Source organism: Mesocricetus auratus, unplaced genomic scaffold, assembly GCF_017639785.1.
Source record: "Mesocricetus auratus isolate SY011 unplaced genomic scaffold, BCM_Maur_2.0 Super-Scaffold_15014, whole genome shotgun sequence".
NCBI classification, from domain to species: Eukaryota; Metazoa; Chordata; class Mammalia; order Rodentia; family Cricetidae; genus Mesocricetus; species Mesocricetus auratus.
The window spans coordinates 81062762-81081960 of NW_024429186.1; the positions used below are offsets into that span (position 1 = coordinate 81062762).

A 19199-nucleotide genomic window follows, 5' to 3' on the forward strand; every position below is an offset into this window, starting at 1 on the left:
TTGGCAAGCAGTGTGAAAAAAAAATCAATTTTTCCAGCAGTTGCTGCCTGGAACGAGTTGTGTAAGATAGAAGTCACTGTAGATCAAGAGGATTCTCCATTAGAAAATGACACTGCAGAGTGTGTAATGCTTTTTTTTATATTAACTTTTATTTGAGCAGCAGTTACACAGTGTGTTTTCACTTGTAGAAATATTCAAGTTAGCAAGTTTGCTTGCTCATCTTTTTTAAATGGAAAGATCATAAGACCTTTTCATATTCTTTATAAAATTTTCTTTCACCCTTCCCCTTTGTTTCTATCGTTCAGCTCTTGTTTCTGAGTTCAACACAGGCTGATAACATAGTACCTTATTTAGAGGAAACCTAGATGTCTCAATGAAATCCATTAAATATATGCTGAAAACTAATATTGCCATAAACAATGCAAGTAGAAAATGAATGATTTGTAATCTTTTTCACTGTTTGATTTTTTTCTAAAATTTTCTCAGAGGTTTTAAAATAAAATTTAAGCTATAGAGATTTAATATGGATACTTGAAACTAAATTTTTGGAAAATAGTACAAAACAGTAGTAGGAAATGCATTTTATTCATAACCTCTTATAATTAAATAAAAGTACCTCACTTCGGAACATATGCTGACATAATTGTATTTTACAGTCTTAAAAGAAATATTTTAAAACTTCATTGTAGAATTTGCATTATTGTAGCTTGCAATTCTTTTGTTTCAAATAGACCAGGATGATGCTATTCTGCTTGTAGAACTCAGCCTCTAGATGCTTTGTCTAATTTACCCATCCTGTTTGGTCCCATACAACTTTTGGACTTCCCTAATATTGAATGATGTTCACTCTTTTGGCTCTTTGTTCTTTTGGAGGGGCCACCCCCCAGTTCCCAAATAACTCACTCACACACGGGGTTATTCTCAGTTATTAACGTCAGGCTATAGCTTGGCTTGTTGCTAGCCATCTTTTCTTAACTTCAATTAATCTGTTTACCTTTTCCCTCTGGACTTTTATCTTTCTTCTGTGTATTTTACCTTCACTCTTACTCCATGTGGCTGGGTGTCTGGGTGTCTGGGTGTCTGGGTGTCTGAGTGTCTGGGTGTCTGGGTATCTGGGTGGATGGGTGTCTGGGTGTCTGGGTGGATGGGTGTCTGGATGTCTGGGTGTCTGGGTGGATGGGTGTCTGGGTGTCTGTGTGGATGGGTGTCTGGGTGTCTGTGTGGATGGGTGTCTGGGTGTCTGGGTGTCTGGGTGGATGGGTGTCTGGGTGGATGGGTGTCTGGGTGTCTGGGTGTCTGGGTGTCTGGGTGTCTGGGTGTCTGGGTGGATGGGTGTCTGGGTGTCTGGGTGTCTGGGTGGATGGGTGTCTGGGTGTCTGGGTGTCTGGGTGGATGGGTGTCTGGGTGTCTGGGTGTCTGGGTGTCTGGGTGTCTGGGTGTCTGGATTGCTGGGTGTCTGGGTGTCTGGGTGTCTGGGTGTCTGGGTGGCTGGCCCCTGACATACTCTTCCTCCTCTCCTTATTCTCTTGCTGCTCCTTCTCTTCCTCATTTCTCCTTCTGTTTACATTCTCTGCCTGCCAGCCCTGCCTATCCTTGCCCCTGCCTTGCTATTGGCCATTCAGCTCTTTATTATGACCACCGGGTGTTTTAGACAGGCACAGTAACACAGCTTCACAGAGTTAAACAAAGACAGCATAAACAAAAATCATACACCTTAAAAATAATATTCCCAACACTCCAATTCTTTCTAATAAGATGGAAGGTGACACTTCTAACTTAAAATTTATACTATACTCGGATAATTTTGTTTTAGAATTAAAAGGAAGATTTAAATAAAAATTCAGAATGGCCAGACCTAACAACCAGTCTTTGTATCTTGAAAGGCATCTATAGATTACAGAGTAATTAGCCTTTATTGTGACTACCCAATTATCTTTGGCCTTGTATAATGATAACTTAAAATATTATCTTCACTACTTTCTAGCAGAAGATTTTCTATAGCATTGATGCCTTGGTCATTCTTACTGCCATTGTCTCTTACCTGTGGCAAGTCAGATTTCAGTTCACTGATAAGTTAATATAGCACTGCCAAACAATAACTTCAGTAAGTGAAGTAAACTTCTTTCACATAACTAAATTAAGATTATCAATTACTTACTTCATTTGTATTATCATGTTACTAAATAAAGTTTGAACATCATTAAATAAATTTATTTCCCATAGAGCTTAATGAATTTCTAGATTGCTTCTTTAAAATACTTTATTGCATTACAACAGTTTCTTTATCTCTATTACTTGCTCATAAATAATGAGCTCAGATATTAAGAATGTTTTTTAATTCACATTTGAGATGTGGATTTACTGTTGCAAAATACTCAGGGATACTTAAATACCCTTGTTAAGAATAACAATATTAGAAAATTTACCCTTCGGTAGTGCTACAAAAAAGTACTTATCGATTTATTTGTGTGTGCTCACACAAATTTATTTGTGCATGTCAGTAATTTTGTGCAAAGGTCCTGTGGTCCGAGGACAGATTGCAAGAGTCTATTCTCTCCTTCTGAGTCCTGAACTCAGGTTGTCATGTTTTGTAATCCATTAAACCATCTCTCTTGCCCCCACCCTTTCTGTTTTGCTTTGTTTGAGTGCCATTTACTGGTGTCAGCGTTCCTCTTCTAATACTGTGATGTGAACCCAAGGCCTCAGGTTTTTTTAAAGGGGTACTGTCTCTACCATATAGGTGTTTTTAGTCATGCATGAGTTTTCATTATAATTTTCCATGTAAGTTATTGTATTAACATAAGCTTTCTTCTGTGACAGTGCAGTCTCCTTAGACTTACACCCAGATCCAGTGACTTTCCCCACAAAATTCTTTTCCATTTTAAGTGGCATTTCATTGATCATCAGTAGAACATTGGTGAAGTGGAAGTTTTTACGTGGTTCCACCAAAGATACTGAGCACCCACCTTAATTCCAGGAAATAATCACAATTAATATTTCAGGATATATGCTAAATTTGACATTGTTTATATTTATATAAATAGACCTCATATATGATATTATATTTATTATTGTGTTATGTTTTTAAAAATTGCAAACAATGGAAAGGCCTTTCTTTGATGTACTTAGTTTTTCTAATACCTTAGGTAGAGACACTCATCATATATATATATATACATATCCTAGGACTTAGTCCTGGTTCAGAGGGGTTTCTCAGTGGTTAGAATACTGGCTACTCTAGCAGAAAAAGCAGTTTAGATTCCTAGCATCCACATGACTACCTATAACTCTAGTTCCAGGAGATCTCAAACACATATTGGAGCCCACATATATATCATGGCCAAAAACATACAAATAAAAAAATAATTAATAAAAAACTGACTGACATTTGAGAAAATATATTGTATTCAAACTTTTTAATGACAGTGCATATTTTCGTAAACCTGTGGCTTGAACCATCCTATTGGAAAATATACTTAGTAGATCACAGAGTTACTTTCCATGAGCTGCAATTTTAAAAATGATAATGACAGTATATTATTAGTTTTAAAATTCTTTTGAGCTTGTTGTGGTGGTTCAGCTCTTTAGCGCATGGGGCAGGAGGATTGTTGAGAGTTCAAGGGAGCTTGGCCTTCAGAGTGGGTTGCACCAGACAGCAATACAGCATGAGATTCTACAACAAAAACAAACGAACAAAAACCAGCATTGGTTTATTTCTGAGGAATGCAGAGTGCTTTTCCAAATGCCCTGAAGGAGGTAGGGTGGGCAGGCTGAATGGACATCCCTACCCTGCCTTTGACCTAACCCTGAACTCACACTGCCCCACCCAAAGAGGGCTTAGGTGGGAGGGAACGGAGGTCAAGTTCATCTTGGACATAGGCGGAGAACCCCTGCAGGCAAAGAAACAGAGAGAGGTACTGACTGAAGCTGGGACCTGCATCTTCCCTTGGGCTGCAAAGGCCCCTCAGGAGTCATGATCAGAAGAATCTTTGTACCACAAACAAATTTTTAAACTAAATTTCATTTGCATATGCTTGTTCAATGCCAGGTGACCAACTCTATGTGTGTGTGTTTGTGTGTGTGTGTGTGTGTTTTTTTTCTTTGAGCTTGTACCTGGGTATGTGTATAAATAAGCAATGTGTTCTGGAAATTAACTTATTGATCTAAAGTTTCAGATAAGTGAAATAAGGAAAACATATTGCATACTATGTGCTAATAAATACCTAGAGTAAGAACTGTCCATTGATAACATTTATGTTTCCGTGTCTTCACACTATGCAGGTGATGATTCTCGAAAGTTCTTTTCCTCCTTGCCTTGTGGTGGACTTGGGGTAAGTATAAATTTGTCTACTGCTTTTTAAATTACACAAACTTACAAGAATTCTCCCTTGATTTCTAAGTATTGCCTTGCAGAAAGGACTCTGTGTCCCACTGAGCTTGTTGCAAAGCTGGAACTTCTTGTTCAAACAGATTTGAGATGGTGATAACATAGAGGTACACCAGATTCGAGGCCTTTCCATTCAAGTTGTGTGATAAGGCACATATTCCCTGAGACCATCTTTGTTAGACTTTTGTGTGGCAGGGGAACATTCCCAGAAGATATTTTTAAGTAGTTTTGCAAGATAACACCATTTTCTGCAGAATTTCACCAGCTGTGCACATACATTATGTCACTGGTGAAAAGGCAACAAACTACACAAAATGCTTTGCATTATGGGATACATTGTGAGTCCATTGTGGTTGTTTCCTGTCTTTAATAATTAACTAAGACTTGACCCAGGATATTTATACCACATTTCAAGGATAGATTTGTTCAGATCTAGCAACATATGAAGAAAAATGTCTACATTTTTGTGGCTGATTAGAACAAACCCTATAGCCTGCAATCTATTTAAAGTTAATCCTCACCAGTAACAAACCTTTATTCTGAACAGAAAGTGCCAAGTCATGCAGGGACAGCATAACTCTAGGTCAGGTTTCCACGTACTGAGGCATTAAAATAAAGTAAAATTTGAAGATTTTGAAGAGTGAGAACAAAAATCATGTTTTGGCAATTCTTTACTAAGTCTTATACAGAAAATTTCCAAAAGTATCTGTTCATCTTATCATATTAATGATGCCTAACATGGGAATCTCTCCCTGCTCCATGTTCTTGCCTCTCTGTAAATAAAATGCCAACACTAGTCAGTGTCCATGTGGACTGGACAGTTTATCACAACTGAGTTTTGGGAAGCCAGCACAACATAAAAGTAATTTTGGAAAAGGTGTTTGGTTGTTGTCCCTGCACCTATGACTATGCATCACTTGCCTGCCTAGGGCCCACAAAAGCCAAAAAGAAGGTGTCAGGTCCCTTGGAACTGGATTTACAGAGAGTTGTGAGCCATCATAAGGGTGCTAGGAATTGAACCCAGGCTCTCAGGAAGAGCTCTTAACTACTAGTCTACACACAGCAATTATTGATAACACCCTTTGTGTAGTGTGAGAAGTTGAATTTCTGGAGAAGTGACATGGACTTTTAAAAGTCATCCAGCCAGTGATGAAGGGCTAGAAGTATTTGTGTGCAAACTCTCACGTAGAAACTGTGAGGCAGCTTTTCAGATTCCTCCACGGGCTTCGTCATGAGCAGATGGCCGCTGACTCTGTACTCAAGCCTTCCGGCCTCACAATGTCTGGTGAGTCCCTTCTTAGCAGCTCACCACTGACTTTCGGGTTTGATCCCTAACACAAAACAGTCATCATCCCACTTTAGTACTTGCTAGTTGCAGCAAACGCCCTGTGGTACTGGGAGCTTGCTGGACAGTTCTAAAAGGCAGGGGACAAATGACCTTTGAAACGTTTTTCATTGCCTTTGCCAATATGTTCTAATATCTCGAGTGGCTATTCTAGGAGAAGGAGTGCTTACTTGCAAACGGGGAAAAGGGTGAAATGGAGCTATTCCCTGGCAACTGTGGTGGGAGGAAAATCAAGGCTATTAAAGGGATGGTGGGCAATGAAACCTACTTCTGTACACGTACATTTAGTTCATGACACATAGCTGAACGGTAAATGGCTCCTTGAAACTCCCCTCCAAAATATAACCTGGGGTGTTCCCAAGGTTCACTGCCCCCAAGTATCCCTACTGACCTTCACTAAACTCATAACAAGTTAACTTAATCTTCAGCTAGAATGACTTCTGTAAGCTCTTACCTACAGAATGAGGAGAGACTGTTCCTGCTGACTCTGTATACCCAAAGCTTGCTGTAATTGGATTCTTGGTCATAGCAGGACCACAGAACACCTTCATATTATTATCCCAGACATAGCCATGATCAGGATGGCGGCAGCAGTGCTGGGGGATAGTGACAGTATGGGAAGAGGCAAGAAATAATACTGGAAGAGGCAGGAAGAGGCGTGGGTCAGGTGGCCTTACCAGCCCCAGAGAAGGTTGGAGAGGACTTGAGAGGGATACTTTCATCATCAAATTTTCTTGTCTTCTGTATAGGCCCTGGTAAGTGTGTAAGTGTGTGTGTGTGTGTGTGTGTGTGTGTGTGTGTGTGTTTGTGTACATGCATGTGCACACCTGCCAAGCTTTTAACTTGGCAATGATGTGGCAAATGTATATGTTTCAGAAGTTTTTGTGTTTGTGCAGTTGTATTTAAATTTTGTCTCTCATTTGTGTGTACACAGCTTGGGAAACACCCAAGAAAGGGTTGTGGAAATCATAACAACTTTGGGGACTTAATTTTCTCCTTTCAGCATGAATTCTGGGGACTAATTTAAATTATCAGGGTTGCCCAAACACTGAACCATCTTGGGCCTGAATTATTATTATGTATTACTACTGTTATTCTAAAGATCCAAACCCTATTCTTTTTATTTATTTAATTTTTTTGTTTTTTTGAGACAGGGTTTCTCTGTGGCTTTGGAGGCTGTCCTGGAACTAGCTCTTGTACACCAGGCTGGTCTTGGACTCACAGAGATCCACCTGCCTCTGCCTCCTGAGTGCTGGGATTAAAGGCATATGCCACCACCGCCCAGCCCAAATCATATTCTTGACCATACATGTGCCATCTTGCTTCATTAGATCTTTAGTTTTGATACAGCCTTAGGGAGAACTCTGGGTCTTTTGGCTTTGACCCAGCGTAAATTTTCCCTTTCAGGACAACCACAGACATAGCATATACAAGAGACAGACAACGTGAACTTGGAGTAGCCTAGAGTTATGGATGCGCCATGGCAGCTTGCAATCATTTGGTAATTGCTTTTGTCTTAAAACACTCCTCTGGTTCAAATTATCCAAGATAGATCCATTACTTTCAATTCAGAGATACTGCTTGATTTCCAACCCTTAATGTAAACTGTCATTTGAATATAGAACTTCATTCTACCTGGGTCTAATGTGTAGCTACTGGATGATGATGGATTAATTGTCTTTTGAGGAGATGACCTGAGACATTATGAAATCAGAAAACCTCTGCTTCTTATTAGATTTTCCCCTAGAATTGCTTGCGGTAATTGAATTCTTGGTCATGCAGCCCATGGGCAGGCAGCATTTGGGATCTTTAAAAATATGCTCTCCAGAACCATATTTTGAGCGACAATGTCGGGTTTCCAAATTTCTTTGTGTTTGAGCCTCATTTTCTTAGTTACCAGGGCACGACTCATTTCTAATTATGAAGTAATGCCACTGCAGGAAAACACACCATGTGAAAGAGCATTTTGCCAAACCTGAGCCGTAGCCACTGTATAGTGACATAGATCATTAGGAGACTCTGGAAACAATAGGCCGAGCAAGACCATGTTCTTTCTCTATCCTCAGGGTACATCACTATAAATAGTGATCATTTTCCTGGCCATCTGACCTACTGCTGTGTGAAGAAATCTTGAAGTCATTTCTCAGCCTTATTTTACCCCTCTTCACTTGATAGGCCGAAGGAAAGAAAGGAAAAAAACCACAAATGCAAGGACGAGCAGGCTTTTATGATAATGTCGTCATCAGTTCCCAGCTTCAAACGCTTCTGTGGCTTTTGAGTTGTCATTTATAACTTGGAACTGAATCGACCCATAATTCCCCCGGTACACTTAGAGAAATTGATAACAGACTCTGCGCTTCTTTTATGGCTCAGAGGAGGCAACTCCAATCACATCACTATTGGCAGGCAATATTATTTTTTGACATGGTTGTAAAAGTATAAAGGGGCTCATGGCATTTGTTTAGATGAGGAATGGACTCTCAAGCTGTGCTGGGGTTTATGGGACCCGATTAGTGAGAAGCGGAGGGAGTATGGTGTTTGCAAACAGGATATGATTTTATATAAGTTTGGGTTTCATGCTCTGTTCCCTGGGGAGAGCCCTGCAGACAGCAGAGAATTCCACTTTTATCCTACAATAGACCAGCCCCCTGTGCCAAGACTCTAAAAAGAACGCTGGTCACAGGGCAGCTTCAGGCTTTGATGGGAAGAGGAGGGGATGGGCAGAGATAGAGGGAGTCCCTAGACCTCTTTGAGGCACTGCACCAGGCATAGACAGTATCTGGCCTAACTTGCAGGTCCTGAACGGTCTAGAAAATGAGGCATTGTGAGATTAAACTGAGATTCCTCCCTCAGCAGCAAGTTGTGAACCCAGGGGCATCCAGACAGCTTTTATTGCAAACTTTTGTTTTTGTCTGTGTTCTATATGATAACACCCGAATCTCACACACTTACAGAGTATATGAATGCCATTTTTATTTCATTTTATTTACTTATTTGCTTACTTAGGGGCAAACAGAAGGAAGAAACACATGTGTGTTGAGCGATTGGTTTAAGGCTCATTTCAATTGGTCTGAGGTTTCCTGCAGTTGTATGCTAATAATACTCACTACAGGAAAGGCAGGTTTGGATGAAATATTCTAAATTTTCTCTCGTTCTCTCAGAGCTGATATGGATGCTTTTCCATCCCAGATGCAAATTTACATAAGTGTGTATTTACATATATATGACTACAACCATTACAAACAAACAGAAAGTAATGAAAAGCGACATTCTGCACCATATGGGTAGCTTCATCGTTTCTGCTTACATTGGTATTTCACTACCTTTATTACCCCCAATAGCTGTGAACAAAATTCCATGGCAAGCCATCAGAAGGGTTGCTCTAAATTTTCCTTTCCGTTATGTAACACTAAAGAATGATTTGGTGACCAAATGTACAGCCATACAATTAAATCCAGTGTAGTGGAAGGCTCAGTCAGTAACGGCACTTGTCTGTTATTTAGAATTTTCGTCTTTGAAACAGTACTAGTGTTTTAGAAGTCTAATGCATGCTGTCAGATGGTGACTCCAAAGTAGGAAGAGGCCCGGGATCGCAAAGACTATGGGTTTGGTTGAACGCACTGCACAGTACAGATGAGTGGGCTTCCAACCAGAAAAGGGAAGATGGCACAGGCTTACATAAACAGTCATGAGCTGGATCCCCAGGACACTGAGCACAAGGCACTGAATGCTGGTCTGAGCTGTATGAAGCAAATGGCCATGAATGCAGCCTGGCCTTTCTGCTTTGGCCATGACACTGACAATCGCACCAACCTGTTGTCATCTGGGAGAGAATTTTCACTCTCCTAAACCCTGAAGCACTTACTGTTTAAGCATTCCGAACATTTGGATGTTCCTTAAGTTTTGATATTGACTGAGGAACTTCTTTCTTTCATCTTAAGTATATTTCATCACAACGGTTTTTCCCACACCGTTACCCTCCACAGGCACAGTGTCTTTCATTACATCAACAGAGAGAGAGAGTGTGTAGCGTCTGGTGCTCACATGGAGTAATCAAGATAATGGTCATTCCCTACAGTGCAGCTCAAAGCTGGCTTGCAATCAGTGCTTGAGCTGAATTTAACTTTACATATTCCCTCCATCCGTGCATCAAACAAACATCCGCACAAGAAGATTTGTCATGTTTTGTCATATCTCTTTACCTTGTTTTTTGCCTAATGGTATTTGGGTTTTCATTAATTTTAAACTTGGTGCAAATGATACTAGCAGGATACCCACAACACCTAGAAAAGTAAAATTGATAAGACTGTCTAACTGAAATTATTTGGTTTTACTTCATGTTGTGAATTATACTAAAAGCTCATGTTGCCCTTGATATAAAACATGTAGCAAAATTATTGTTCAGGAATTTTCTAGTATTATATAGATTATGCTAATTGTATACACTCAATAATAGTGGTGGGATATTGACAATATAACATTACTTAGTGTTTACTGCAAACACTGAAATTTTATAAATATTGAGACCAAAGAAAACTTAGCTGTAGACTTTGTGGTAGTTGAAGGTAAATTGATTTGATGAATTTTAACTTTTGTATAAACTGAAACCCACATGGTCCTCTGCTGGAGAGATGGCTCTGTAGTTAAGGGTAGGGACTGTTGATTCTCAGCTCCCACCTGGTGACTCACAACCGTTTGTAACTCCAGCTAGGAAATTTGATGATTGCTCTAGTGCACTTACATATACACTGTCAACATGTTAGCCACCTTTAAATAAACAAACAAACAAATAAATAAGCTGAAAAATTAAGAACCATACATGGTGCTATGAAATAAGAACCCAGACAACTAAAACATACTGACTCGTTTTAAATATGAAAATATCCGATTGCCACTTCTAACTACCCCTCAAGAAAGATGTAAGGCCACATAAAAATTAAGGACAAACAAGGGACATGGAACTATCCAATAAAAGAATTCTTGTGGCAGCTTGCTGTGTGATAAACTGAGTCCCAGGTCAGCTTTCCATTTGGATGTGAAAATACCAAATTCACAGTTTGTCTTTGTCATACTTTTGTCTCCAAGAATTTCAGAGTCAGAAACCCAACCTGTAACAAGCGAAATTCCAGTATATATAATTGTGACAGGTCATGATCTTGTCTGTCTGTGACTACAGCCATACCACCCCAAATACAGCTGATCTTGTCTGCTATGTCTATATTTACTGCTTTCTAGTGAGACAAAATTTCTGTTTTAGTTAACAGAAAATGAGATGTTTTGCTTGTTAAGATCTAAAACTAAAATGAAAAATAATCCCAATGCAACTGGCACATTATTGAGGGAGGGAGATAAACCGTGGATATATATGAGTTCAAGTGTGTGGTTGTGTGTGTGTGTGTGTGTGTGTGTGTGTATGAGTGTGTGTCTGTGCATACACACTGTGCATTGTGTGAGTTGTGTGTGTCTGTGTGTGTATCATGTGAGTGTGTGAGGGTTTGTCTGTGTGTGTATGTGTGTATTGTGTGAGTGTGTATGTATGTATGTGTATTGTGAAGATGGAGAAAGGACCACCAATACCTTGACTTCTAGAAGAGCCATCCCATCTTTATGGTGAAGTCAGGGACAACTGTAGCAGGGTTGTTTTGTCCAGAACCCAGAGAGTTGCACTTCCTTTAATTTCTGGGTTTCGGTGGGGCAACCATTATGAAGGGCTGATGAGGACACCTTGAAATCCTAAGATCTCCAAAGACCTGGGCAGGAATGTCAGAAAGAGCCTAGGCACAAGCACATTTATCTAGACATCCAGATGTCTAGGACTTACGTGTGGTAGCTGGGCTGTGTGGTTTCTGTGTGAGTGACCCCCGTGTCTGAGAAGGCGCGTTGGGGTCCCCAGTCTCTGAGGCTGTTATTTGTATATACTGTCTTACTTAAACAGTCAGCCCAAGGTTATACCTGTCCTCTGATATCTGCCCACTTTCAGGTCTGATGGGCGTTTCCTGACATTTATGCAGCACATCTGCATTTGTGTTTTTGTGGCGTCCTAGCTGGCATTTTGTCGTGCTTCCCCCTCGTTTGTCTCTGCCTCTTCCCTCCTTACTTATATCAGCCGCAAGAGCCAGGAAAACACACGGGTAGGTCTCATTAGGTTGCTACGTGGCCCAAGGAATAACATATCAGGGTGGTTTTTTTTTAATCCATTTTACATATCAACCAGGGTTCTGCCTCCCTCCCCTCCTCTCGATACTTCCCACCCCCAACACACACACTGTCCATACACTCCCACGGGGAGTCAACTGACCCTGGCATATCCCCAGTTGAGGCAGGACCAAGTCCTTCCCTGCTGCATCTAGGCTGAACAAGGTATCCCACCATAGCAAATGGGCCCCAAAATGCCAGTTCATACAGCAGGGAAAAATCCTGGTCTGACTCCTAGGGGTTGCACAAACAACAAGCCACACAATTGTCACCCACACTCAGAGGGCCCACTTTGGTCCCATGCAGGGTAGCCAGCTCTCAGTCCAGAGTCCTTGAGCTCCCACTAGTTCAGGTCAGCTGTCTCTGTGAGTTTCCCCATCATGTCTTGACCTTCTCTTGCTCAACTAATCCTTCTTCCCTCTTTTTGACTGAACTCCAGGAGCAGCTCCGTCCAGTGCGTGGCTGTGGATCTCTACATCTGCATCCTTATGTTACTGATTGAAGGTTCTATGATGACAATTAGGGTAGTCACCCATATGATTATTAGAGCAGGCCTGTTCAGGCTCCCTCTCCACTATTGCTAGGAGTCTTAGCTGGGGTCATCCTTGTTGATTCCTGGGAATTTCCCTAGCACCAGGTTTCTGCCAAATCCCATAATGTCCTCCTTTATCAAAATGTCTCTTTCATTGCTCTCCCTCTCTGTGTCTCTCCCAACTTGATCATTCTGTTTCCCACATGTTCTCATTCTCCATCCCCCTCCCCCACACCTCTGGTCTACCCAGGAAATCTTACCTATTTCCCCTTCCTAGGGGGATCTATATTTCCCTTTTAGGGTCCTCCTAGTTACCCAGCTTCTCTGGGGCTGTGGATTGTATCCTGGTTATTCTTTGCTTTATATCTGAAATGTACTTATGAGTGAGTACATACATAATATGTTTGCCTTTCTGGGTCTGGGTTACCTCACTTAGGATTTGTTTTTTAGTTCCATCCATTTGCCTGCAAATTTCGTGTCATTGTTTTGTTTTTTGTTTGTTTTTTACTGCTGTGTAAGTGCAACTCCATTTTCTTTATCCATTCTTCTGTTGAGGAGTGTCTAGGTTGTATCCAGGTTATGGCTATTAGGAATAGTGCTGTTATGAACATAGCTGAGCAAGTGTTCTTGTGATTTGATTGTGCGTCCTTTGGGCACATGCCCAAAAGTGGTATCGCTGGGTCTTGAGATAGATGATTCACAGTTCTCTGAGAAACCACCATACTTATTTAAAAATTGGCTGCACAAGTTGGCACTCCCACAAGCAGTGGAGGAGTGTTCCCCTTTCTCCACATCCTCTCTGGCATAAACTGTCATTGGTGTTTATTAATTTTAGCCATTCTGACTGGTGTAAGATGGTATCTCAGAGTTGTTTTGAGTTGCAATTCCCTAATGACTAAGGATGTTGAGCAATTCCTTAAATGTCTTTTGGCCATTTGAGATTCTTCTGTTGAGAAGTCTCTGTTTAGATCTGTATCCCATTTTTAATTAGATTATTTGGTATTTTGACGTCTAGTTTCTTGAGTCTACATGTCAGGTTTTAAAATGAAGATTTATTTGTTTTTGTGTACAAGTGCGTGTATGCATGTGCGTGCACCACATGCATGATTGACTCTGTGGAGAACAGAAGAGGATGTGGGATCATCTGAGAGGAGAGGGGCAGGTGTTTATGCGCCACCCAAATGAGGGCTGGGAACTGAGCCCGGGTCTTCTGCGAGGGAAGCAAGTCCTCTTAACTACTGAGCCCTCCCTCCAGAGCCCGACTTCTCCATTTTTATGTCTTCTTTGTGTTCTAGGAACATGCCCCATGGACCACAAATGTCGGTGTCTTCATTTTATGAAAACATTTTGCTGTCATCTGCCAATCTTTATCCTCAGCATATTCCATATTGACACACGATCAGTACACGTTTTGACTGAGTCCTTTAGGGTTATATTCTGACTGATTTTGATGCTCATATTATCCATAAAGAATGGAGCAGATGAGATGCTGTAGTGGGGAGCAAGAAGCCAATAAAACATGCTATATTAGTGTATGAAAAATCGGGATGATACACAGCCACACAGAACAAAATGGCAATTATGTACGTGAAGCTTCCAAGGATAAACGCAACACAAACTTTGTGGTCTATAGAAAGAGAAAACGAGGTTCACAAAGGCAACTTCCTTGATTCACGTGAATAGGGGATGCTGGGATAGAGGTGGGCTGACTTCTTCTCTCTTAACCCCAATACTGTGCACTCACACGTTGCCATAATTTCAACCTCATATGTCTGTCAACAGCTCTGTCCGAACGAAAATAATTCAAGCCACAAGAAAAGCACAATTTCTTCTTGTGCCAAGAGCATTTTCTTCTTTATTAAAACTCCTATGAAGTGCTAAATCTATACATCATCAGTTGGGGTTTAAAAGAATTGCATGTCTGTACACAGCATGTCATTGAGAAATCTATCCCTTGGACCAAACCACTGAGATGACGCAGAGGAAATCTCATGCCACACACCTGCTGAGTCAGCTTAATTTTATTAAGCTGCTCTCTGTAAAAACAAAGCTATTACATTTGCCGTCTGGTGAATACAGGATTGGCAAATTCTGAAGTACCCCTTAGATGCTGTATACATCAGATGGAATGAACTCAGTCTTAATGGGACATCATAACAACAACAGGGGCTCTCAGATTGCTGGCCTGGTCCTCTTAACCTGCAGGAATTGGTATGTTATTTGACAGACTTGTGAATCCATCAGCACGCAAGTAAGGATCCTTCAAGCATCAAGATGCAGCCCCACTGCCAAAACAAACCCACTGTCTGTCTTCTTTATTTCTGTCAAGTAAAGAGCAAAGGGATACTTTCCTGAAGATGAAGAGTAACTAGAAATCACGCATACAAGGGCCACGGAGCTTCCAGAGAGCAGTTGGTCATACTGGGAATGGTTTGTGTTGAGTGTTAAGGTTGTCAGCATTCCCCTTGTCTCCCAGTGGTGACAGTAGTTCAGGACTCCTTCCCATATGGAATATCAGTCACAGTGTTCATTCATCACATCCGTGCTTTTACTGGGAACCTGAAGGCCTTCCCCAAAGCCACTCTGTTTATTTTTCATCTCACCATGACTAAAGGAGCTAAGGGGTGGGCATTATATCTCAGAAGTGATCCCAAGGGAACGGGCTGTCAGTCATGTCTTCCTCCTAGTGTTGAAGAACATATGTGGGTTCGTCCACCTATTGTCATCATAAACCCATCTCAGCTGATTTCAAGAGTCTCAAGGTTTCAACAGAACATGACATGAATATACATACACTTCTGTGTTATATCACGTGAGAAGAGAGAATATACATCATTCCAGACTGTAGAGATGATTGAAGAAGGGGTCAGAAAGAAATGCAAGAGGCCCACAATTAGGACTCCCAGTATCATCCCACAGGGGGAAAGAAATGACAGTCACTTTGAAATAGAGAGGTCTCACGGGGGTTTTATAGTGTAGCAAAGTCACTACAGAATGGTTCATGAATAGTTTGATAATTTTAAGATGTGTTCTTCCAATCTGCTATACTGAAAAGCTGTTAATACAGAGGCTCCTCTATTATTGATCTGAATTTCAGATTCTTCGTCTATGCAATAGTGTTAAACAGGCCTCCCTTATTACATGGCTATCCCAAGGGTCACATGTGATGACGTAGGTTAGTACATCGCCACTGCCTCCCCATGAAATAATCCAGCTGGGTTTGGGGAGCAAACACATATGCATGTCCTGTGGACTAGTGGGTTTATACCCTTTAGGTCTGACTTAACTACTGAAACAGCAGGCAGTCTGCCATGAAAATCATGACACTGTTGGACAGCTATTCCAGGGTAATAGCCAGGTTTTATCTTCAGAAATGCCAGTGAGGACACAGAAGCATAGGGGCTGTGACTGCCAGTGCTTCAGGTGTATCTCTTACTTCACAGTGAGGACTGGCTGGGGCCAGACAGTCCTGGTGTCTCACAAGTGTGTTCCGGCAATGTCTGTGCTACCCAAGCAGGGTCCCTACTTTGAGTGTCATGGTCCTGAAGAGTACAAGCCTGAACACCGTTTCACTTCCCTAGGCCTAGGTTCCTCGCTGAAGAAGCAAAGTGAGACATGAACCATTGTCTTCTCTGGGTACCACACAGGGCGTGGCAGTTACCTGTATTCGAAATTACCACTTTATAAGGATTCTTTTTCTCTTCTTCAGAGATCAGGTAGCAGACTCCCACTAGCTCATCACTGGGGTGACAGTTGACATGTGCTCTATACAGTCACGTTCTTTTGGAAAGTAGATCCTGGAGAGAGGGATTCCTACGGAAGTCAAGGGAGACCCATGACACTGGAGTGTCCGGATGCATGGGTGCGGGATGGTGGAGGTGGGTCAGTGAAGTCTCCCAGCGTGCAGGTGAGAGCTGAAGTCCTGAACCGCAGGGACTGCGGAAGAGAGAGGGGCTCTTCCCTAAATCACATCGTGCGCAGGACACGAACAGAGGGTGGGTTCTTAATAATACACTGTAGGTTTTCTTGCAACAGAAACTAATCATGCACTTCATATTGTTACAACAAGTGAAACACAGCACATAGGAGGTACCATAGCAATACCACTCACTTGTGTGATGCTGGTACAAGTCATTTATAGGATGATTCATTTGACTTATAGTCTGCTGAATCCACTAAGTAATTAGATCTTCCTTCCTATGGACTCTCGACTTCTATCTCTTCTGTCTCTGTGGTCAGAAACAAAGCATTAGCGTGTCTGGATCTAGCTGCAAGAATGAAGGGTTTATGACAGAAATACACTAAGATGCTCAAATACCCTTTAGATGAAGCAAACTATTTTTAACAAGAAAAAAGAAAGAAACTTGACTTGCAGCTATCATTTTGCTTAACATATACAGCTTAAAACAAAACAAGCTAGTCAAAAATTAAAAACAATATTTTATATGTTAAACAAAGTAAGAATTACTCTAACAATTTAAAAACACTGGATCTACTTTCTATGTTACCAAACCAAAATGCCCTATGCAGAATTACACTACCTGGGAGGATGCAAAAGTTTAAAGGACACTTAATTTCATTTGCAGCTAACTATTCTATAACGTGCCTCCAAAGGCAGTTTCTTTACTGTGATGAGAAACCTCTGCTTCATTGTTGAGTCTGGTGTCTGTCAGTGGGTTTCAAAGGGCATCTGATCACTATTTAAGCTTAAACTCAATTATTCAGAAATTCCCTGGGCCCTGGGAGCACAGCACAACAGGAAAGGCTCACTAAGCTGCTTAGTGCCAGGAGAGGGGCTTTATCACCCAGTTTCCAGGGTGAAATAGATGCTCAAGGCACTGAAGCAGCTTTAGTGTACCACATACCCACCTCACAGGAAACCCATTTTCTTAATGGCCACAGTAGTATTACATTAAACTCTGGAAATATTTCCAAAAGGAATCATCAAGCCACATTTAGATTCTACAAAGGAGACGGTGCCTACATTCCTTTTCCTGTAAGTCACTCCCTTTCCAGTTTAAATACCATCACATCCATTCAGGACAGGTAGCTTAATCTCTATCATGTGCGGCTTTGCAGACCATTAGCTTTGTTTTCAGTGCCAATGATGGAGCACTGCTCAGTGTGCTTGGAAAGCCTGCAAAGGCCCACATTCATTCAGGAAACTCCAGCTGAACTAGATCCATATGTTGCTTAAACATGGAGCTTTCTGATTGGAGGTAGTTTCTGGCTCCCAGCATCACAGATGACTCTTGTTCTTTGATGTACTGCTAAACAGAAAGTAATGTCAGAACCAAAACCCTGAGCCTTCTCTCTCTCTCTCTCTCTCTCTCTCTCTCTCTCTCTCTCTCTCTCTCTCTCTCTCTCTCTCTCTCTCTCTCTCTCTCTTCTCTCTCTCTTCTCTCTCTGTCTGTCTCTGTGTGTGTGTGTGTGTGTGTCTGTCTGTCTCCCTCCCTCCCTCTCCCCATCCCTCCCTCCCTCTTTCTTTCTCTTTCCTCCTTTTTTTGAGTTAATGTTTACTGAAATCTTGTGGCTTCTGCATTCCATCACACTTTCTGAAACACACTGTGTGCTCTGATGAAGTTAGAGCTAATGACAATGTTATGATGGGGGTGGTATCATCTCCATTTTTCTTGGAGCTTCAATCATTTAATGGTCTTGTCAATGTGTAAGTATTTTAGAATGGGAGGGTTGGTCCTTAAGGTGCCTACCATTTATGTCCATACAGTACCTAATGTCTGGTTGATCCATGAGGATGATGGTCTTAGGATGACTACCACTAGAAGAGAATAAGGAGGACTCCTGCAATTATCTATAAAAGTATATTTGAAGCTCATTTCTTCATGTCATGGGGATCTGAAAACTCTAGATACAAATTCTTTATATGCTACTAGACACATTCATTCTCTATTATACACTTCAGAAAAGTAGCCATCTTAAGACTAACTTAAAAATATAAATACTTTAAGGACATTTGTCATAGTCCTGCTTTGCTTTGTTGTGTGTCCTTTTTACTCAAATAAGATTCTTTCTTTGTTCAGTTTGGAAAGAAAGTCCTTTCCTGTGAAATCAAGCCTTCTCCAATCATTCCGTATTGAAAGGCATGCATTTACTCATATTTTATTTCCCATCTGTTACATAGCAATTCTCTTATGGAGGATAATGATTTCTAATCACCAAAGGTGAAGTAGATGACAAAGCAAGAGCGGACTAAAAGCCCTGAATATTTTTCATTCTGTTCCTCACACTGCTCTCCCTTGGCAGCCTGATACGCAGGCTGAAATCATGAACACACCTCCTGAACTCAGAGGTCAGCTCCCCAAATGCCCTACCCTGAGGAGTCTCCTGAGTTAAGCTTTGATCTCAGCTACACAGGAAGCAGCCTGGTTAGATCATCTGAGCCATGTTTTTGCCTTGTCTGCCTCAGAGTTTTAAACTTTGCATAGCAGTGTGCTATTCCAAGGGTTGGGCTCATACCCAGGTGGCAGAGTATTTTCCCAGCGTGTGCTGTGTTCTGGGATCCATCTTCAGCATTGTGAAATAAACAAGCCAATAAATAGCTGAATATAAATAAATAGACCAAATATGTAGTACAGACAGGCTTGTTTTAGCTTGGCCTGGAACTTTTTAAAAGTTAATTCTTATCAACATTAACAATTAAAATGCTGCATCTAACAGTATGATACTAATAAAATATAGTGCCATCCTTTCCTTTAGATTAAAAACTATTTGGAACTCAA

The 19199-nt window shown here is 41.1% G+C and overlaps 1 protein-coding gene across 19 annotated transcripts in view; it reads left to right on the plus strand.

The window, feature by feature from the left end:
- The window catches only part of Hdac9 (histone deacetylase 9), an 888277-nt gene that overhangs the window by 654092 nt on the left and 214986 nt on the right, over positions 1-19199 (plus strand). For all 19 annotated transcript variants that reach the window (XM_040743251.1, XM_040743249.1, XM_040743250.1 and 16 more), the window contains one exon: positions 4282-4331. In XM_040743251.1, the coding sequence (XP_040599185.1) occupies positions 4282-4331 (50 nt within the window). The remainder of the gene's footprint in view (positions 1-4281; positions 4332-19199) is intronic.